We start from the raw sequence: 23,442 nt of genomic DNA on the forward strand, positions 1-23,442 counted from the left end.
ATAGGTTCTTCTCAAAATAAGTTTATTTGTACATGTACGAAATTTCTGCATCAAGCTATGACAAAATAAATCGATTAAATCAAACAAAGGTCGATTTATAAGTCAAATTTAGCGTACAGGTAAAACTCCAAAATCTCATGAAAATAGAAAACTTCAAAACGCTATAAAAAAAAAAATCGAGCTAACTTTTAAACACCCAGCGAGGGTTTTGCTATTGAATAGGTATATTTTCAGAAAAAAAAGGTCCGGTGCGATTTGATTTTTGATGTCGCACTGTGTTATTGATCCACATTGTTTTACGGTAATTACGGTCAAGTGAGTTATAGGTGTAGTGCAGTAGGCGCCAATTGAAGCTCTTATGGCCGCAATTCGAATGATTTTTAATTAGTTATTAATTAATTGATTAATATAAACTTTGGAGAGTATCCAAATATTAAATATTAATTTTGGAAACAATTCAGGCTTTGTACTCCGATCTTAATTGTTTTTATTTTCGTAAAAATTTAGAGAATTTCATACTAAAACCCTCCCGAAACAAAATCCTGCTAGCGCTCCTGCTACATATAAGTACATATACGAGTATATGTACGCGTTGGAAGTTGCGTCTGAATATCGGCGAGTTTTTGTTGGCTTTGTTGTTTTAAATTGCGCATCGCCAGCTTTAGGCTCATTCAAATTTTAATAGAGACGTCGCTGCGGCCAAGTCCGCCATACACATCGGCTGTATGCTCTATATAAATTGCATGCTGAATATATATATTTATTATACTTACACACACACACACACACACACACATTATATTTGAGTACTTTCCTTCACATAAAAAAATATTTTTAATACTTACATTTATTTATCACCAGCGCAATGACTCGCAATAATGGCTTCCCCAATGCCGCCTTCGCGCTTCTGACCGCTCAGCTGATGGATTGATTGCCACGATGTGCCGCCATTGCGCGGATTTAAAAACTATCGCCAGTATTTTCCTCTTAGCCCCTCTGGCTACCTTATGTATATATGTATGTATGTGTATGTCGGTATTTGCTTGCCCTGCCATCTGTCCTCTGGCCTTCTGCGCTCTGTTACCTATCCAATCAGAAGAGGCATTCCATTTTACCACTTTTCTTCGGTCACTTCACTACATTTCATTTGCCCTTTTACATTTTATTCACTATCATTGGCAGCTGTGTCCTTTCGCACTGCATTCACTTGCGTTTCCATGTCGGTGTTACCCTAGCGGGCGTTCTGCGTTGTGTCAACTGTTGGCTGCGTTTCGTTTACCTCTTGTCGCGTTGGCTGGACTTTATTTATTTTATTGATAAATTTAAATATTAACTGTAATAATAGTTGGCCATTTAGTGCAGTGGTGGCGGCAGTCCGGACAAATAAACACGTCTGGGGTTGATGTGAAGTGGGCGGTGGCTGTCAGCCCCCCCTGCAAGCTATGGTTAACCGCTGAGTGCATTTCTGCCATGAAAATGTTTCGCTCAAAAGCCAGCTACGATTCGAGAGTCATGTAAAGCGGCCATAAATCTGCGGGCTTTTCCTCCAGTTCCTGATGGGTATCTACATTTTTTTCTACAATTACAAACCTTAGAATTTCGTGTATCCTCCGATAGTTGTTGCCTTGTAAGGTATTCGTGTAAAAGAGCCACATTTGTCCTAATATTTACAAAACGCCATGTTTTGAAAAAGACCCTTGAAATCGGCAAAAAAAGGTGTCTTTTTAAAGCTAAATTCAACGGCACGAAAACAATTTGCTCATATGTCGCTATGTTTGGATTTGGTATCCCCGAATGTGATGGCAAAATTGGAGAAGACGTATCCGAGCCATTTGATACCAAACTAGGTTTCAGACAGGGTGATTCGCTGTCGTGTGATTTCCTTAATTTGATGCTAGAAAAGTTTGGTCAATACTTTTTTGTGTTGCTTTTTTAGAGTGCCATGTATTGAGAGCCATGTAGGTTTCTTACGCATATTGCGTAAAGTTGGAACCGTGGTGACTATGGACGCCTGTTGGCGAAAGTAACCACAAACTGCGTCGTCCACTCCTTGTGTATCTTAAGACAAGCGCTGGTTTTAACACATAACACATAACCCAGTAAAGTTTGGATGAAGCCTTCTCTGATAAGCGCCGCTGCAGGTATGCACTCAAGGGATTGCACTCAAAGTCAGCATTCATCAGATGTATACCAAGACAATCCGCTGACAGGTGTCGCTCCAGTGGCGAAAGACTAGAGCTTACGACAAACATTGCCAAAATGGGTGGTTGCACTTTTTCTGGACAACTTTGTATGGACGTAGATTTACCGCCAGTAGTCGGAGCGGTATACACTGTTCTCGATGCCAGTGGACAATCGGGTGCCTTTCGTTAGCTTCGGTAGGAAATATGATGTTCTGATCCCAGATAGAAATCAATGGATCCCAGCGAACTTATTAACGGGATATCATCGGGGCCAGAGGGGACTATTTTGAATAAATAAACTCGAAGTTATCAGAACAAAGCTCCTGTCGTTTCTATTTTAGTTCAGTCTTGTTTATTTTGGACTTCACCTTGTATATAATGTAATAAAATTTATTGATTTACTTCCATTTTTTGTGGAGTTAGAGTTTTCGCGCAGCTGATTTATCGAACTTGTGTATGCTGTTAAATTCAAATCAGCTGCACAACTTTCACCCACATTTTTTGTAATGGGTAGAATATTTGCACATTTGCCCTGTTAGAGTGCAATATTTTGAGAAAAGAACAGGGAAGTTTAACAGCCACAGGTGCACTGTAGATTAAATGCAACACTATAACAGCTAAATAAAATGATATTAGTATAGGATTTCTCGCTTTTCTGCCATTATGCAAGTCGTTGAGAAGCCCCCCTGCTGTGCATCCCAAAGTGTTAGAATAAGCTGCCCACTTAATATAGAAAACCACTTTGCTTGCTAGCGGGATATCCATATGTATGTATGTATATTTGTACAACATTAGCCTTGTTGTTGATTTTCTAAAAAACGGCACCCGCCGCACCCAAGTCCACCACCGCAACGCTGAAAAAACTCAAAGGACTCAGCACATGCAGCCTTGGCGGATGCACTTCCTATTAACGATATTTAATTTCTCTTTTGGATAATTTCATTTTTGCATCTGATTTTTAAATTACCAAAAGCAAATTGCGTGGCAACATTAAACCGGAATTAATAAATGAAATCGCCGGGATGGCAGTTGATAGTCGTTTTTTTAATTGCTTACATAACTGTCGAGTATGCACGTGTGTGTGTTTATGTGTGTCTATATTTATTTGTATGTATGCGTAGATCGGTGTAACTGTTTTTAATTAACTATAGGCGAGCGCATTGTGTAATGCAAAAATTTGCTGGAAAATAGTCTGTTTTGCTGCAAGCGTTGCCAAACAAATAAAAATTCTCAAATGCAAATAAATAAAAAGGTGCGGAAAACGGAAGCAAAATGTACGTACAGTTAAATAATCGAAAATTTATCAAAAACAAAACCTTATTTTTTATTTTGCACGAACACTGCAATTAAGTATGTAAATTTTGGTAGAGAGAATGAAAACACGGCGCAAAAATTAGTTTTGGTTTTTGTGTAGAGAAATTAGAAGTTTTAATTGAAGCAAGCGAATAGCAATTGGAAATTGAAAAGCACTATTGACGGGTACAAAAATCAAAAACAAAGAGAAAAAATAGACCATAAAATTTAAATCTTTAATAATAGGGATAAAGACTATTGTTTTGAAATACGTATGTGTGATGGCAAATGTTTATAGCGGTCGCTATTCGGCAGGCAAAAACAAACCTTCGAATTTCATATGTTTTTGTTTCTCCTTGTTTACTATTCTCGGGAGCATAGGGCCTCGACAAAACTCTTCCATCGTACGCGATTCTGTGCTGTTGTTTTCGCACCGTCCCATGAGATGTCGGCATCTGGTAGTACGCGCAGCATCGACCTTCTCCAAGTAATTTTTGGTCGACCGCGACCTCTGCTCCCTTGCGGGTTCCAGTCCAGTGCCATTCTCGTGATGCTAACTGGTGGTTTTCGCAATGTGTGACCTAACCATCGTCACTTTCTGTGCTTGATTTGCCTAAGGATGAGCTCCTTGTTTTTAATTTCATATACATACATGTTGTGAATTTTGCAGAATAATACTGCCATTACCTCTTGCTATCAAATGCGACTCTGTCGACTCTATTAATTTCAAACATGACAGATAGAGTGCAAACTCAATTTTTGCACGTACTAAGTTCTAGTTTTTTACTGATAGCAATCAAAGTTTTTGGCAATCCAAACGGCCGAATGGGTTGGTGAGTGACTACGCCAAAATGTAGAAAAAGCTTCTTTTTGTGAACGGTCGCCCCTCGGGAAGCAATGGCAAACCTTCGAATGTATTTCTGACATGAAAAATCTGCCGCTCGGAGTCGGCTTGAAACTGTGGATCCTTCCATTTTTGGAACAACTTCAAGGTACACGCCGCAAAAGGAGAATTTTTTTTGTTTATACTTTTATTAATACACTTTAAACCGATAAGTTTAATTTGAAATTAAAGAAATTTTCGGCTTTGGTTTAATTTGTACACACTCGCTTTTTCAGTACCACACTGTTTCTGAGTCTCTGCAGCGTGCTATCATCGTTTGAGCAAACATTGATTCCATTGTTCCAATCCAAACATTTTGTTTTTTGTTTGTTTGTCGGGACAGACGAGCAACTACAGCACTCAGCCACAATTAAGTCCATTGTACTGCACTCGGGTTCCCTTTCTAATTTTATTTAAATCTACTCAACCTCAGAAGAATTCTGAGTAGATCTAGTGATGCGAAGAAGCCAAGGTGGTCGCTTCCTAATACACCAGTGCCAAAGACCTCAAGCCTGATTCGAGCGAAGGTTGGGCAGACGCACAGGAAGTGTTCAGCAGTATTATCCTCCTCTCCACATGCTGTGCAGAGTGCACTGTCTAGATGCCCACCATTTCCATATGTCTTGCCCATAGAAAGTGGCCTGTCATCAGTCCAACCAGTCTCCTACAGTCCGCTCTGCTTAGTGACAGGAGGAACTGCGACAGGCGTTCGAGCATGAGTAGCATCAGTTTTGTCCATCTGCAGCCTGCCAAGCTCAATTGTGGGTTAGAATAACCCGTTTGCTAACCGTGGCTTTGATGGCTGTAGAAGGGAGTTGCAGAATGGGCTCCGGGTCAAGGAAGTTGGCCTCAGAGTCAGAGATCTCGTTACCCGCGATATCCACGAGTCCCGGGACTCAAGCATCCGGCTGTTATGTCTACTTAGTTTAGCCTGGATTTACAGCACTCGACTACCCTTGAAGTGATTGGAGGGCTGTCTAAGGTCATGAGCGCAGCTTGGCTGTCGCTGCAGACACATATAGATCTGAGTTTCCATCTGTTTTCCAAAACAAAGTTTATCGCTTCTTGAACAGCATGCACCTCCGCCTGAAACACAGATGGGTACATTCGAAAAGCGAAGTGCAGTTTTGTCCCACTGGAATCCACGTAGACCCCAGAGCCGGATCCGGGCACGTTCCTGGAGCCATCCGTGAAAATGCAAGAACAGTGTTTGTCGAGCTCATTTTCTGAGTTTGACCACAGTTGAATCTCTGGCAGCAAAATACTCTATCTCTTGTCAAGCACGACTCTGAATGGCATGGAGTCAAGGGGCATGGCGAGGATCGTTGGATCGAAGTCCATGCTTACACTGTTGTCCAATGCTGGACAGGAGCCGTATCGATTGCCCTTGTGTTTCAGCCTGCAGGTGACCTTGAATGATGAAAATATCAAGCGGTGGTAGACTAACCAGAGCATCTAATGACGAACCTGAATCCAAGCATATATTGCATCCTGATATTGCCTCCTCCGACGATGTAATTTTATTCGTATTTAGCATCTCTTCGTTAGTACCTTCACCGGCTGTTTCGACGCCTTCGTTTCAGTATTCCTCATTAAAGTTGTGTGTTCCGAATGAGGTTCAACAATCCATTAGTCGATTTCAGATAGGGAGACTTGCTACAGTGGTTGTACTTCCCGCACCAAAGTTGCAATGAACTGGATATTGAAAGAGGAATGCTTTCGTCACTATACCAGTCGGACGCTTTTTCAAACAGTTTTTGGAACGATGACTGAATTGAAGTTGCAGTAAGAGCATCCCATGCACCAGCTAAAAAGTATATTGCAGTTTTCAGGTCGATATTGCGCAGTGACTCATCCATAGTTTCTCCACGAGCAACAATGTGATTTAAGAGGAATTCTTTGTAACTCAGTCGAGTAGGCCTTATAACGTTTTGATCCATGGGCTGTATTAGAGCCGTACAGTTTGGAAGAAAGCACATTACCGATATTTGGTCGTCGTAGCGCTGGTATGGAACATTATCAATAAGATTATCATTATCAGGAATTGTTTTTCCGAAAGATTTTGCTCCTATTTGCTAATGTCGCAAATACTAGGTTAGGTTAGGATAGATTGAAGCGGTTGGCCGCTGTAGGACGCACTCAAGCTCATGGCCCATTGTGATGTCGCGTGGGGAACTAGCCCTTGTCCCTCCTAAAACCAATGTGTACTAAAGCCGACAGAGCCGAGCTCTTCTAATTCATTAAGGGATTGTCACAGGACAGTGACACAGTAGGTGCGGGATCGTTTCTTCCTCTTCCTCGTCTAGACAACTACTGCAGAAGTCATGTATTTGCACACCAATTCTCTGGGCGTGCCTACCAATTAGGCAGTGCCCCGTAATAACTGAAATTAGTGTGTGAAGACCGTGCGGCTCTCTTTTTAGTAGAAGTTGCTTGCGTTTAGCATTGAGAATCGACCACAGCTGACGGGCGATTTTGCAGATGGCTTCATTACGCCATCTTTCGTTTGCTCTCCGTACGATGTCTTCAAGGATACATGTGAGGCTATACCTACCCAGCAAGAAGAGTGGTGGTCAGGTTACCCTGCACATAACCGCCACGCGTGGTCGTTAAACTATCACTAACCACGCCCCTTTACAATCACTTTGTTAAAAGCGTTGGGAAAATTGTGCCAAATTTTTTGTGTACGTGTGATTTTTTATCCCTTTCATACATATGGATTCGTTTGCCAGTGCCAGTTTCATATAAACGTAGCGGCGAACAAAATAACTTTTAGGCCAGCGCCGGCAGCACAGCGCGATAGCCCAGCGGCTAGCAATGTGGGCTTCCGATCCGAAAACCTTGGTTCGAATCACAAAAAAAAATTTTTTTTATACATTTATTTTATTTTGTTTTATGATATGTTTATGAGGAGATTTTTTTCATGGCAGAAATACACTCGGTGTTTTGCCATTGCCTGCTGATGGGCGACCGCTATTAGAAAAATGTTTTTAATAATTTTGCTTTCACCGAGATTCGAACTGACGTTCTCTGTGTCAATTCTGAATAGTAGTCACGGACCAACCCATTCGGCTACGGCGCTTGTTTACTTTGACTGATGCAAAAATGAGGAAAAATATTTGAATGAAGTTTGCTTGCTGCTTACACATTTGCCAAAGGTTGACAATTTGATTCTCGGCCTACTTTGATATCAAAAAGAGAGAAAAGATATCTTTTTGACTTATTGCTTTGACAGCCACTTGCCGTTTTTTTTTTGTTTTTTTTTCTATTGATGCAAAAATGAGAAAAAATATATGAATGAAGTTTGCTTACTGCTTACACAGTTTCCAAAGGTGACGGAGAATCAAAAAAAAGTCGATTGTGTTAGAGTTTCGGAGACGCCCCAGCAAAACCTGCGTGCATATGTGTTTGTAACAAATAAAAAAGTGTAATTGTGTTAGAGTTTCGGGCACGCAGGTTTTGCTGGGTAGGTATATCATTGTCTATGTACTCATCAGCCAATTCGGTACTGAGTCTCCCTAGTTCATCGGCTCCGCAGTTCCCTCAATGTCGCAATGGCCAGGAACCCATGCTATCATTAGGTGAAATGACTCAGCCACCTCGTTCAGAGATGCGCGGCATTTCATGACTACCTTGGAGGTTGTCGACTGTTTTATGAAGGATTTTATCGCCGCCTGGCTATCAAAGAAAATGTAGATTTCATCTTCAGGTATCGTATCACACTGTACCAGTGTCACGATTTCATTATTGCCATCAGTTCAACCTGAAAGATACTACAGTAGTCGGGAAGTCAAAAACTAAAGGAGATCCCCAGATGCTCGGAATATACACCTCCGCCGACCGTGTTTTCGACCTTTGAGCCATCAGTGTACACATGGATAGACTCGCCTTGTCTTACCATGTCTTGTTCCCACTCTTCCCTCGTGGCTGGGATGGTCGCGAACGTTGTAGTGGCAAGTATAGACGGGACTGTATAGTCCACCAGTCCGGGAAGCCCCAATGTGGCATCCAGGATTTTACCGAGGCCATAGTCTGTGCTTGACCACTTACTTAAAGTGTTCAGCCTTATTGCTGCACTGCGCGCAATGCACTTTGCCTGCAGGTCTAACGGAAGGAAGTTTAATATCACATGCCTATAGTGCTTTCGATGGTGTGATTGACATTGCACCGCAAGTCTTTGGACTCTGTCAACTCTTTTAATATTCACACCCTACTCCAAGGCATTCCACCATATTGCAATACTGTAGTAGAGAATTGGTCGAATTACTGCTGTGTACAACCAAAGTATCATTCTGGGTTTCAAACCCCATTTTTTCCCCATGAGCCTACCGCAGGAGTACAGCGCCGCCGTAGCTTTACGTACTCTATCTGCTACTGTGAGCCCCCAATTTAGCTTCCTATTTAGCGCTTTCTGTTATCTTAAAAGGTTTTCCCCCCTAAAAGTATTTGTTGAGCAAGTGCTTTATGTTTTCTGGGAATATTATCAGTTCAGTTTTTACTGGATTTACTTCTAGTCTTCGACTTTTGCACCATAGTGTTAGTCTGTTGAGAGCTCTTTGTTGAAGATCTCACAGTGCTCGCAGGTGTTTGCTAGAGATTGTTATTACAATATCATCGGCGTTTGAAATTATCTTACTTCCAATTTTTTCCAGTTCCTGAAGGAGACTATTGACGGTCAGGTTCCACAGAAGTGGAGAGAGTACCCCTCTCTGTTGTGTACCCCCGATCGGAACATTCTTAATGTATATTTTTTTCCTTACTTCCGGTTTTGCTGCAATCTAAAGCTCAAGTTTTTCTATACACCCTAAAGCTGTATGAACAGAAGTCAAAGATAAAAAAGAGTGCTATTTTTTGCACTTTTTGTTTTGCAATTTTCGAAAAATTTAATTTATTTTCAATGTCAGAACTCATTCTTGACATACTGTATTTTGCTAATCAGTATATGAATACAAACGAAAATTCATCACAGATTTTATTTTCACAGTTAGCAGTTGTTCTCACGGTGTTTTACTTGTAAGCAAATCTAATTACATAAATTGAAAAAAGAAACATGCAATTCGTGTAAATATGTAAGCGTAAACTAATGTATGTGAAAAAAGCAACAACAAAAAAACTATATTATGAAAACGGATATGCAAGCACAATAAATTAATGATAAAATAAAACTTCACAAATTCACACTTTTCTCTCGTTTTAATTTGTTTTAATCATATTAATTTTCCGTAAGTGCTTTTCAGATGATAAATGCACCCCATTTCCTTTATTTTGTCAAGGCAAACTTTAAAATTTGTGCTAATTTGTAGTTTGATCAAACATTCAGTTGCTATAAAAATGATAATTGTAATGCTGGCTTTTATTTTTTACAAAATGTTCTATGAGCACACAACCAATTGTGCTTTATTTTTGAAAAAAAAAAAAAATTTTAACAATTTTGCTATTTAAATTTTATTCCCTATTTCCAGGAGGAATTGTCAACTAAATGGGCTGAAATCGCCGCTGAAGTAAGTGAAGCACTCACCACTGAGGTCCAGTTGCCAGAGGAAGAGCAACCATTGCCATTCGATGCGGCAGCTGAGAAAAGCATCGATGATCAAAAGTAAGCTATTTGTGGATATGTGAATCAAATTTTATTAAAGTTATTTTGTATTAAAGCTTCAAACACGTGTATGTGTGTGTGTATGCTTCTGTTTATTACAAACTTCGTGTGAATACTTTGATGTAGGTACGTTAATTGGATTTTTTTCCATTTACACAAAATGTGATATACAGCCCTAGAAATTGTTTTTTTGTTTTTTTTAATTTTGAGAAAGTTTGATTATTTATTTATACATTTTTTAATTGAAATTATTTTTTTATAAAAAAAGTTCCTTTTATAACAAAACGCATAATAATCAAAGTTTCAAACTTTGTACAATTCGACGAATTTTCATAAAAATTTGAAGATTTTTATAAAAATTTCAACATTTTTAATCAGAATTAAAAAAAGTAGATACGCAGTTTTATAGATCACTTAATTTTATTATAACAAAGTGTTGGTGTGAAGTTGCTCGAAATTCTCGTTCGTTTTTGTTACTTTTTCCTTGACGGTGTCGCCTATTTTCTTTACTAAAAAACTTTCGTGGATTTGTTATATGGCGAAAATGCGCAATACCATAAAGAAAAAACAGTTTTGTAGATCATTAAGTTTTAGTCTAACAAAGTGCAAGTTTAAGGTGGCTTAAAATTCTCGTTAATTTTTGGTATTTTTTTTCTTGACGGTGTTGCCTATTTTCTCTAACTTGTTATATGAAAAAAAAAATGCGCAACACTGTAAAGAAAAAAAATTATTTTGACGGTATATTCTAGCAACTTCAAACTTCCACTTTGTTATATTAAAATTTAGTGATCTATAAAACAAAATGTTTATAAAAATTTCAAAATTTTTGATCAGAACTAAAAAAAAACATAGGCATGCAGTTTTATAGGTTATTAAATTTTAGTATAACAAAGTGCAAGTTTAAAGTGGTTTAAAATTGTCGTTCATTTTTCGTATTTTTTCCTTGACGCTGTTGCCTATTTTCTCTAGTAAAAAATTTCCTGGGCCTGTAATATGAAAAAAATGCGCAATACCATAAAGAAAAAAATTATATAATATTAACAGTATTGATTAGTAACTTCAAACTTTCACTTCGTTATATTAAAATTCAATGATCTATAAAAACAAATTTTTTAAAATTTCAAAATTTTTAATCAGATAAGCGGAAAAAATTGACATGCAGTTTTGTAGATCATTAAATTTTAGTCTAACAAAGTGCAAGTTAAAGTGGCTTAAAATTCTCGTTGATTTTTTGGAATTTTTTACTTGACGCTGTTGCCTATTTTCTCTATTAAAAAAAGTTCGTGGAATTGTTATATGAAAAAAAAATGCGCAATGCCATCAAGGAAAAAATAATTATATCAACTTTGTTTTATCAACACAAAACCTGCACTTTTATATTAAAATTTATTTATCTACAAAACTGCGTACACTTTTTTGTTTCAATCTGATTAACATTTTTTAAACTTTTAGGAACATTTGTCGAATTTTACTTCAAACTTGGATTATTGTGGTCTTTGTTATAAAATTAACTATATTTTTGTAATAAAAATCATTTAAATTAAAAATCAAATAAATAAATAGTCAGAACTTGTCGAAAAAATTTTTCGAAGTTTTTTTAAGCCTGAATAAATATTTGCTTAATTTTTCTAATTTTTGTATGAAATTTGAACTTTGGTTTTATGTAGATTTTTAGACAATGAACTATACTTCTATAAAAAAAAGTAAAGAACATTAAGAAAAAAGGAAAAATAGAAAACCTGGCAAAAATACTGAGATACTACAAATTGTTCAACCAATTTTGGTTTTTGATAACTTTTTCATAAAAAAAAAATATATATATTGTATATTTTGAGTGATGGATACCTTTACTGTAATATTTTCGCACTCCATTACCTGTCTGCTTGTATACGGAAGCTGTCCCGTTCACAAGCCCCAAATATGATTGACTTACCATTTGCAAAAGTTATAAATCTTCCAAAAGGTTGATTAATTTTGCCCCACCTAGGGTAAATATGAACATGGGATAATTCCGAACAAACGCCGTTAGAGCTCCTATGGGCAGTGCAGAAACCGAAAGGCCTTAAATTGTGATGCTTCATCACTCGATTGATAGTTAACATCTGTTTTCCGCGAGTTTCACAACACTGATTACGCCATTCCAGTTATTATCAAAGTTTATATCTGCGAAAAGTAAAAAATCATTGTGTTGCGTGTGCAATTTCGTGACTGCCTCAACACAAGAACTCTAACCATCTTCATCAATTTCCCTTCCCACCTAATCGATCAACTCCAATCACTGGACAAGTTTGGTTTTGGCCCAATGACGGCAGAATGGGACAAACTCTTGCTTTCCATTGGTAAAGCAAAAACTTTCAGCATACTAAGACAGTTTTGGAATAAAATAAGAATGGTTAACACTGTGGAAGGCTTCGAGTCAATTAGGTTCTTTCTAGTTGATGAAAGTAAAATGATCGAAAATTTCTTTCATCCACATGACCTGACCGGGTACAAACAACGGAAAGCCATCATCTAGCAAAATATTCAACCAGAAACACACAATGAGAACGATGATAGTGAAAATAGAAATGAGGAGCCTGTTCTTCCAATAAGCAGCGGAACGATAACTACCTACCAGGAGAAATAATTCCCTCAGAAAATTTTTTTGAGTTTGAGCATCTGGAAACACTGGATTTATTTTTGTAAAGGAGGTCGAATTCGGTACCACCAAAAGCCGAGTCAGCAAAAGGAGATATTTATAAGTTCAGTGGCAGTGTGAATGTGAAAAAGCAGTGATGTGTGGAAAAGTTCTCGTTGTTTGACCGCCCCATTAACTGGGTATTTACGAAAATGTATGTTTTGATCTTCAAACCAAAGCGGTTTTTGTTTAAATCATGATTTTCGGATAACTTTAACCTCAGATTGGGTGAATCTCGGGGCAAATATGAACTACTTACTTTGGCCGAATCCAAAATGATGCGCCCGATATTTCTGCCTTGCGCTCGTTGGGGCCAGTTGAAAATCTCAAGTGAAGGCAGGCCGCACTGCCGCACTTGGTCCTTCCAACGGAGATATGGTCTTCCTCGGCAGGCTTTTCGTTTTGGGCTACCATATCTATGAAGATGGAGCATCTTCTTTCATACGGTTGACATGACCAAGCCAGCGTAGCCGCTGTGTTTTTTGACACGCTTAAGGTAGTGGTCCGGTGTAACGACCGAAATTTCGACGTTTTTTCAAGAATCTTTTTTAAATAGAAAATAAAATGCAATCGTTTTAAAGTTTTTACATGTTTTTGTTGGTGTTTTGAAGTATATAAAAAAAAAAATTTTAAGTTAATTTTTTATTAATTTGTTTAAAAATTTTGCCGTCAAAGTGGAGCCCTTAAAAAAAGATGAGTTGGTTCGAGGAAACACACAGCCTTCCAAAGTCATCTGAAATAAAAAATTCAAAGAAATTATTATTCTGTAGACTTTATTTTAGGTCCCGAAAATAAAATATACGCAAAAACAAGAACAAAATGGCGGACTTGTGAAAAAAGTTCTCAAAATCTAATTTTTTTCTTCATAAATTGTATTAATTAAATAGATTGATTATTATTAAAAAATTAAATGCTTTAAAGGTCCTGGACCTAGATATGTGTGTCTAGAATAACGGGTTAAATTTTTAGTCAAATTGGTTGAATAGTTTTGAATCAGTGATTCCCCGAAATTTCGAAAACATGGTTTTGAGAAAAACGCGTTTAAAGTTTCGACAACAGCTGCTGCTGGCGTGTCACACGCTTTCATACACACTACGGCGCGCTTTCTTATTTTAGCTATAACTTTAAAAATAATTAAAATTTCTGTCTGAAATTTTTATAATATATTTTAAAGATATTTTTCTCCCGAAAAATGTAAAAACAAAAATCGATTTTTTGAACCCGTCGCACTGGGCTACTACCTTAACAATGTCCATGCCCCTATACAGCTCATACAACTCGCTGTGCCACCGTTTGCGGTGCTCCTCACTACCGTGGAGGGGGTCAAAGATCTTACGTAGAATTTTTCTCTCGAAGGCTCCCAAATCTTTTTCATCTGCTGTTGATATCGTCCTTGCTTCGGTGCCTTATAGCAGGACGGTAATGAAGAGCGTTTTGTAAAATGACAGTTTGGTCCTTCGAGAGAGAGAGCTCTACTTCTCAATTGCCTTCTGAGCGTAAACTAGCACCTGTTGGCAAGAGTTATTCTCCACTTGATCTCCAGGCTGGCGTCATTTCTGTTGTCAATGCCGGCCCCAAGGTAGACAAAGTCATTCCCGACTTCAATTGACGCGGGAAGTCCTGTATGTTGCTAGTAGGTACTTTATTTTGCCCTCATTCACCTACATTGCTTACCTCGCTCTTTAGACTGGAATGTGCCGAGCATACAGCGCGTTTGGGTTCGCCGATAAGTCGAAGTCGTCGGTATATGTTAGTGGCATGGCTGTCTTATGAAATATGAATTACATTCCGGGAAATTATGGTAATCGTGCAGTGTAACTAATCTTGGTTTTCAAGTATCTCATCCCAAGACGAGAATCAATGTTCACAATTACCCCATACAAACTGGGGTAAATATGAACTTGGGGTTAATTATGAATGGTCATTTTAAGGCCGCTTTACTGCAAGGCATTAAGGTCACAAACATTACAGATTGAAGTAGAGTAATAAAACATTCGTTTTTGATGACTTTCCAGAACTTCTTCATGGATGAAAGATTTCTGTTAGTATTTGAAATTTATAAAGTTTATTCATAATTACCCCATTTGGCCCTTTCTTGTTTAGCAGACTGTTTCTTTCACCCTGCTTTTAAATTTAAGTTTGCTGTACTCGATGTTCCAGATAGTTGGATGAAGTGACACTGTGATTTAAAATTCCTAAATGGACTACCACAATAATTCAACCCAACTTCATCCTTGGCCTTTTAAGACTATGACTATGATAACACTGCGTTACAAAAACTGACTTTTTTTCTGTCCTATGAACCAAATATACTTTTTCGGAAAGGGGAGAAAAAATAAAAATACACGTATCCGCGATTTTCATGTACACGTCAGAATTTTTTTTTATGTATAAAATATAGAGCTCGTAGTCCGCCTGTGTGAAAAAGTTTGGATCAATTTTTAACCCTTTTTCCGTGATCCAATCGCGCTGAATTTCTGCAGGCAGACTCGTGGAAATGTTTTTATGTAAAATTAAAAAAATTTTTTTTTATCAATTCTCAGATTTTCTTGAATTTTTTTTTCTAAAAAAAAAAACAAATTTTTTCTAAATTTTCGGCATAACTTGAAGGGACTCCAAATTTTTAAACAACTTATTAACCTTTAATTTATTGTTTCATACAACACACTCTGTGCCGTTTGTGTGTTTGTTACAGTTCCGGAAGTTCCGAATGATGTGTATAATTTAAGGTGTTTTCAAGGGTCCGCAGATAAAAAAAATAGTTCTAAGTTATGAATTTTCATCAAAATTGAATGCTATCGAACGACGTGCATGGAAAGGCACAGTTGCCGTTATTGAGCAGTTTCTTGGCAACAAACGAGCTGACAATTATAAAAATATTGTTGCAGAAATGATTTCGGCATATGGCGAAATGGGCATATTAATGTCGCTAAAGATCCATTTCCTTCACAATCATTTAGATTATTTCCCTGGTGATTTAGGAGCTTGTAGCGATAAATATGACGAAAGGTCCCATCAGGACATTGCGGCTATTGAAAAGCGCTTTAAAGGACAAGACATTACGCATATGCTTGGCAAATGCTGTTGGTCTATTTGTCGCGATACTGACACAAATGCGTACTAACGCAAAAATAAAAGGCCTACGTTTCTTTAAAAGCATTAAAATTTTTAATGTAACAATTTTTAATTTTAATATAATAAAATAAATAAAAAAAATCGGGGTTTTATATCTCTATTGTAATGCGGAGTGAAATACCTTTCTTTTGATACCCACATCGGCATATCTCATGCAATTTTTTTTTTAATTTCGAACAGGTGGCAACCCTGTGAAACATTGTCAGTGGCAACACCTAGGGGAAAAGTCTAGAAATGTGATACACTATCTGTGGGCCCAATTTCATTCAAATCCGTTAAGCTAATCCTGAGATCGTGTGGCTATACATACAGATATGCATACAAGAATTGCTCCTTTAAAGTTATAAAATACAAAAAAAAAAAATGTTACGTGTACATGAAAATCGCCGATACACGTTTATTTTTATTTTTTATCCCCTTTCCGAAAAAGTATATTATATTTGGTTCATAGGACAGAATGTGTGTAATGCGGTGTAATATACTAAGGTTCTGTTTTGTCCAAACTTAAACACATCTCTACCAGTTAACTCACATTCTCGTTTATTTTTTGATTTTTTCCTCTGAAATCTGAAGCTGCCTGCATCCTACAAACATTTGACCTATGCTAAACGTCAATGGAAGAGGCAAACACGCTCAGCATTTCCTTAATAACATCCCGTGCACATTTTACATGCTTCGTATTTCTTTTGTTTCCCTGCTCAACATTCACTTCATACCACTAAAATACGAGTATGCCCAGTGATGATGCCTTAAGACACAGACACATATACATATATGGTATACCTAGTAAGTGTATTGCTTTTCATGATTGCTTAATTCATGTAAGGCTTTGGCAACTATTTGCCTTCGTCCCTTTTAGCAGTTCGATAGCAATACTTTGGTTTTTCGTCGAATTTTTTGCTGCATTTCTAAGTAAATTTTTTAGTAGCTTACATTAGGAGCTGTGTTTGATTTGAGTAGATGAAACAGAAAATCAATCCGTGCTTAAGCTTTTCCTTTTTTCTTCATACACAAACACATAAATAAACAAGTAGCCTACATACATATATACATCCTCATAACTACAGGATGTCGCCATAAAAATAATTTCACTGTAAAGTGTGAGATATTGTTTTTGTTTTCGGGTTATTTATGTAACAGAGTAAATTTGTAATATAAAAACAATCGAGAGCTTGTTTGAGGGCGTTTGGGGAAAGAATATATCCGCGGTAAGGCACGCCTGTTGTAAGAGGCGATTAAAATCCGGCAAAAGAGGAAGGGGCTCGGCTCGAGAGGCCTCATATACTCCAACGGCACGGCTGTAAAGCTCACTTGTGAAGCTCCTGATTACGGTATACTGGAAAAATTAGCCTATCAGCCATTTCGGTGAGGTGTCACCATCCTGTACTGAGGTGATAGAATACTACTTTCACCCGCCCATAGACTTCTTACTCTAAGAATATTTTTAATTTTTTTATTTTTATTTTTTTTTCTTAGATTAAGAAGTCTATGGGTTGGTAAAAGTATTATTTAACACCTCAGTACGGGTGACACCTCACCTAAATGGCTGATAGGCTAGTGTTACAATCGTCTCCGTCCCGTTAAAACTCTGGCAAGCCTTCAGGTACGTTCCTTGCACGTCACAATTAAGTTGGTGGTGCAGGCTCAGTTGAGAAATCCTGACTAATTCCTGTCCTGGCTCTGAACTCTATTGCGCATGAAGCGTAGAGCAACCTTCGCATGGCCTCCCTGCTCGCATAGATAACCATGGGGACACTTAAGGAAACTGCACTTTCGTGTAAGTATAGCGGCCTGAAAGCGGGACTCAAAAGAATTGATTATGAATACCCAAAATCAAAAACAAACCACCGAGCAAAGAACAGAAGAAGGAATCAGAGATGACTACGTGGATCCAAGAGCAGCCTTCAGAAAAGTACTACTTACTGCTAAGATCCCCGCCGGCAAAGAATGCACCAATCCTTAATGCATGTACATGGAGGACATACAGGTACGCCTTTTTTAATTGGCGCGGCATCACAATGGGCTATAAGCTCAAGTGTGTCCCACAGGACCACCGCTTCAACCTAACCTAACCTAATTCATTCTGCATTTCCTTTTATTCTCCTTTCGTTGCGTTCTTGGTCAAAAATTCTTGGTGAAAAATTCACAACTTGTTTCCCCCCAAATCTTCTCTGGTTTGGCGAATCCCTTGACGTAAACGTGTCATAACGCCCAAATAACAGCCCTTATTAACTGTCTGATCTTTTGACCAAAAATTCGTGGTGTACAATATCGCTGTAATCCATAAAAGCCGTGAGCATGGCTTTCTTCTTCGACTGAAAACGACATGGGTTTTTGGTCTTGGGTTCATTCGGAGCTCTCCACTCACTCGCCTGTTGTGTGGACCGCATGTCGTAATCATAAACCCACGTCCCGTCTCCAGTAATGCAGCAATGCGTTCGATGAATGTTTGTTCGAATGCAGCCTTGGAAATCATGTCTTTGGCGATATCAGCGCGGTCCCTCTTTTGTAGGAAATTCAGATTTTTGGGACCAACTTTGCTGCAACACGGCGCTAACCAAAATCAGTAACTATAAGACCCTGAACGGATCCATAGCTAATGTTCAAATCCTCTTCCAGCTTTCTGGTGGTTAATATTCCGGTTATTGATCAATTTTTCTTTGACTTATTGATGTTTTCATCAGTTTTCCATGTCGATGGCCTACCACTACGTTCGATGGACACACGATCTTTGCTGAAGACTTCATGCCACTTGTAAAAGGCTGTTTTATTTAGAATATCATTACCGAAACTGTTTCTCAACATTTCTAAGGTTCTCCCACCATTGAACCCATTTTTAACGCAAAACTTAATACGAACTTGTTGTTGTAAATTCAAATCCATTTTAAGAACTTGCAGAGGTACATTTACTCAAGATGGTGCAACTTTTACAAATGTCAAGCAATGATGATTAAATCTTGGTGGGAACGTGAATCACAGATGTGGCAACCTAACCAGCTTAGTAAACATAACCGAAGTGAAACTTTCAAGGCAGACAAAGAAGGAGGGAGAGACCAGAGAGAGAAAGAATATATATCTAAATAAACTCCCAACATTTGCAGCAAATACAAATAGACAAAACTTACACGGAGAAGGGTCGACCGGTGTAGGTAAACGCCGGACACAAGCCGTGGCAACCCCGCACAAACGCAGCGATTCCAGGACCGCAGCCACGGCACAAATTACCACAAGGCAAACCAATAAATCCGAGGCCGGAATGGATAGCACTTTATAGTACGCACAAGCACCAGCCAAGAAACGGAAATAAGAGCCAAAAAGTAGGCGCCAAAACACGCCAAAAAATAGGGACCAAAAACGCCCCAAGCAGTATGGACCAAGGAAATATAACGCCAAAAAGTAGGCACCAACAAACAAGCGCCAAAAAGTAGGCAGTGTTATTTCTCACTAGAAATTAGCAACCACAAGGAAAAACTCAGGAAAAATAACCTATACACTACCTTAGATATATATAGGGTATAGCTCTCTCTCTTCCTTTTCCTGTACGTTATATCTTTCTTCTCTCTCGCGGAACGAAAATGCCCAAAACGTTGCATAGCCTTGAAATTTTATTCTCCATTCTCGCTCGTCCATGGACGCCTAAGAAGTTTCACTGTAAAAAACAGAAGTGAAAGCAGTTCACTTAGTGCATCATCTGGCGTTTTCTCCGGGAACTTTTTGATCAAGCTGGTATTCGTTTATCTGTAAATCCACCTCTTACAAAGAAGCTTTTATAAACTATGGTTGTTTTAATTTTTTGTGGACCTACTGCCGTCATTTTTTCATCCTTTCTTGTGCACTTTCGGCAAATTTGGAAAATTGAATTCCTGTTATAATTTAATTGGCTTTGTTTACCTGCCGGTACGTCACCTACCTATATATCCATATACCTACATATTTACATACAAACACTGTAGTAGCCCATAAAGTAAATACACCAGAATGTACACTGCCACACAAAATTCAACGTACCTCAGTAATGTTGACAAATAAATTTGAAAGATGATGGCGTCTAGCTGCTGGTATCTTAGCTTTAAGTTTACTATTATAAATTATTCCTCTATAATTTATTCATGAAAATAAACGGAAAATATGATAATAATATTAATAATTTTGAAAGTATACTACAAAGTTCAAAATTAAAAGGATTGAAGTTTTCCAAATACTGAGTTAGCCGGGAAGATACTGGCAGTCAGTTATGCTCGTACGCTTGTGTTCACCATACGAAGAGGGTTTAATAAATACCCCCATTTTTTTAATTAATTTTTTATTTTTCAACACAGCCTTTTAGAAAGATCCACTTCTCTCTACGTTCCAGTCATATTTTAAACCCCTCCAAAAAATAGGATTTGTCGAACTCTTTAAAATGTGCCTCGGTCTCGCCGATGACTTCCTCGTTTGAACTAAATTTTTTCCCGCGACCCATTTCTTTATATTAGGGAACAAGAAAAAGGCGCAGGGAGCCAGTTCGGGTGAATAGAGCTTTGCGGGAGCAATTCATAACGCAATTCGTGCAATTTGGTGGCGACAACTCCGGATGAATGTGATGGTGCATTGTCGTGGTGGAACAGCGCCTTCTTCGTCGCCTAATGCGGTCGTGTCTCCTTAAATTTTTTGTGAAACTGATCCAGTAACTCACTGTAGTATTGTCCAGAGATGGTTCTTCCTTTTTCTAAAAAATCCATGTGGACTTTTCCGGCCAATGGGATTGTCTTCGCCTTCTTTGGAGCAGATTCACTGGAATGAATCCACTGTTTTGTTGTTGCTTAGTTTCTGCTGTCTAATAATGAATCCGGGTTTCATCAACGGTGACAAAACGACGCAAAAATTCGGATCCCGCTTAAATTGCTCCAAACTGATTCGAAGTTAACGCCGTATCCACTTGCTGTTGCTTGTGAGCAATCCCGGCACCCATCGGGACAACAATTTTTCCATCGCCAACACATCATGTAAAATATTAATTGCCGTTCCGATCGACACACCTATGGCCTCTGTTACTTCGTGCACTGTCAATCGTCGAACAGCGAGAATCATGTCGTGGACTTCTTGAACGGTTTCCTCGGTAACCACATCTGCCGAGCGTGCTGTGGTCGGCCCTCATCATCAATCGATCAGCAGTCGCCCACGCTTAAAATCGTTGAACCAATAACTGTGGGCATAGATGGCGAAGCGTCCCCATAGACCGCGCCCAAGTTTGCTTTTATCTCCTCGAATTTTTCTCATCTAAAAACAAAAATCGATTTACCGAACCAAACTGCTCTTTTTCCATCCTAGCGAAAATCACAAAACACGTCTCACTCGAATAGCTCCAAATCCAAACTAACCCTATCAATCAGTCCGGAATTTGTTTTGCCTTTGTTTGATAGATGGCAGCACCCGATGCTAACACCAACCTCCCTCAGGAACGCCCTCTGTCTTCAAGCACGGGTACTTATTGAACCGCGCTCGTACATATTTATGTATCTTAAGGTTCGTATGCCGATGATATTGGAGCGTTTGAGAGAAAGATTCTGCGTAAGATTTTTGGACCTTTACACGTTGGTGACGGTACGCAGCGAATAAAGATCCAGCGTCTTCGTTGGATGGGTCATGTCGTCCGAATAGATACAAATGCTCCGGCTCTGAAAGTATTAGATGCGATACCAGCTGGTGGTAGCAGAGGAAGTGGAAGGTCTCCTGTGCGTTGGAAACATCAGGTGGAAAGAGACTTGACTTCACTTGGTGTGTCCAACTGGTTTCGGTTAGCACGAGAAACTCGCTTTGTTAAAGCGGTTATCGCGCCAATTAAGAAGAAGAAGGTTCCAAGTTGGAACAAAAGGCCACAACAAGATTTCTCCATTCGGGTCGATTGTACGCCAAAGCTTTCACTCCATCACTTTCATTCCATCTCAGGTTAATGGAGCGGATCTGCGCTGAATATGGCCAATCCATCGCCGTTTTAGTTTTCTTATCTTAATGATTTAACGTGCGGTGTTTTTTTTTTTCAAAGGGACCTCAAGTTTTTTTTGAAAAGGGTTTCTAAAAATCGGAAATTCATAAGGGCCCCCTAATTTTATTAATTTTTTGCCTCTTTTTTTAGAAAAATATTGTTTATATTAGTTAAACCAAAGTTTTAAACTTTACATAAAATTTTGAAAAATTCAACAGATTTTCATAAAAATTTCAAATTTTTAAAATAATTTTTTTTCAAATTCTCGGTATGCAGTTTAATAGTTCCTTCAATTGTGGTATAATATTGTGCCAGTATCAAGTGGCTCTGAATTCGCGTTGATTTTTGATAATTTTTCTTGTTGACGGTGTTATGCATTTTCTGCCATATAAAGAATGGTTGAAATTTTGCCTATATGGAGAAAATGTAAAAGACCATCGCAAAAAAAGGGAATCTGTTTTTATACCTAAATTCATTGGACTATTAAACTGCATAATTTAAATTTTGTTGCGTACTTCGTAAAACAATTTTGCGCAATTTTAGTATACGCTTTGAAATCAAAGAAAAAAATGCGTTAATTTATAATCTTTGAAGTAGCGGCGTTGCCTACTGCGAGTAATTCTTTTTTCAGAAGAAACTTCTTCCTTGAACTCTATCAAACTTGTTGCTGCACATAGAGCATTTAATCTTATCCAAAATTTTTTGAAAAAAAGCACGGCAGATTGGGGGTTGATGTATGGGCCAGATGTACGGGGTTTATACAATTCAAATTTTAATTTCCGTCCATACGGCGATTTGTGCAAAAAAAAAAAAAAATTAAATAATATTATTCTTAAATTCGCATTACAAATCTCTATAAAGGCGCTCATTTAGTTTCGATTTGAAAAACCATCTTTACTGTGCGTGAAATTTTTGTATGCAGTGTAAACTTATATTCGTGTGTATGTGTATTTATTGCTGAAATCTTATTCTATTGCATGCCACCCACTAAAACATTTATCCGTCATACCTTCAGCTGTAATCCTTTGAATATCTGTGAACATTTTTATTGCATATGTGTGTGTGTGTGTGGTTGTGCACGCCTTATAGTCTTTTTAGGTTTCTATGTTGTATTGTTTCTATGCCCTTCTACATTATTGTGCCGATTTTGCATTTCGTGTAGTTTAAATTAATTTTGATTTTCCTTTTATGTTTATTTCTGTTTTTTTTTCATTTTTAAATTGGAATTTGATTTTCTCTTCTACCTTTTTATACCTTTTTAGAGAAGACTGTATGTTGCGTTTGCATCGGTTTTTGCGCGATCAGCAATTTGAAAAGGCGATTGCGCTACTGCGGGCCGCCAGGTAAGTAACTAAAAGTTTATTTTTCTTGAAACTGTGAAATTTAAATTTAAGTGTTTTTTTTTTAATTTTTCTTATTAGTTAAATGTGTATATTCTGGATTTCATTCATAAAATTTGTGTTGCCAGGTAGTTTGTTCAGCAAAGCTTTAGTGTTTTTTTGGTGGGTTACCTGTATGTAGGAATCAGAATGCCTTTGCACTTGCAGCGACCGTCGTCTACTGCGTCGAGTGGTAGTGTAGTGTAGTGGCCAACAATCACTCATCTTCTTCCCGGCACTACTTTCTGCATTACTTCGAGAGGACCCAGAAAGGCATCCATAAAAGGAATCAATTCTATTCACACACGTCTGTGTCCACCATATTTGTAGC

General features: G+C 38.2%; 1 protein-coding gene across 1 annotated transcript in view; it reads left to right on the forward strand.

The window, feature by feature from the left end:
• The window catches only part of LOC128855461 (protein timeless homolog), a 163,465-nt gene extending 140,386 nt beyond the window's left edge, over positions 1 to 23,079 (forward strand). Inside the window, exons 9-10 of the mRNA XM_054090387.1 lie at positions 9,822 to 9,955; positions 22,995 to 23,079. Coding sequence (XP_053946362.1) covers positions 9,822 to 9,955; positions 22,995 to 23,079 — 219 coding nt within the window. The remainder of the gene's footprint in view (positions 1 to 9,821; positions 9,956 to 22,994) is intronic.
• Positions 23,080 to 23,442: the final 363 nt, after the last annotated feature.

Source organism: Anastrepha ludens, chromosome 2 (genome assembly GCF_028408465.1).
Source record: "Anastrepha ludens isolate Willacy chromosome 2, idAnaLude1.1, whole genome shotgun sequence".
Lineage (NCBI taxonomy): Eukaryota > Metazoa > Arthropoda > Insecta > Diptera > Tephritidae > Anastrepha > Anastrepha ludens.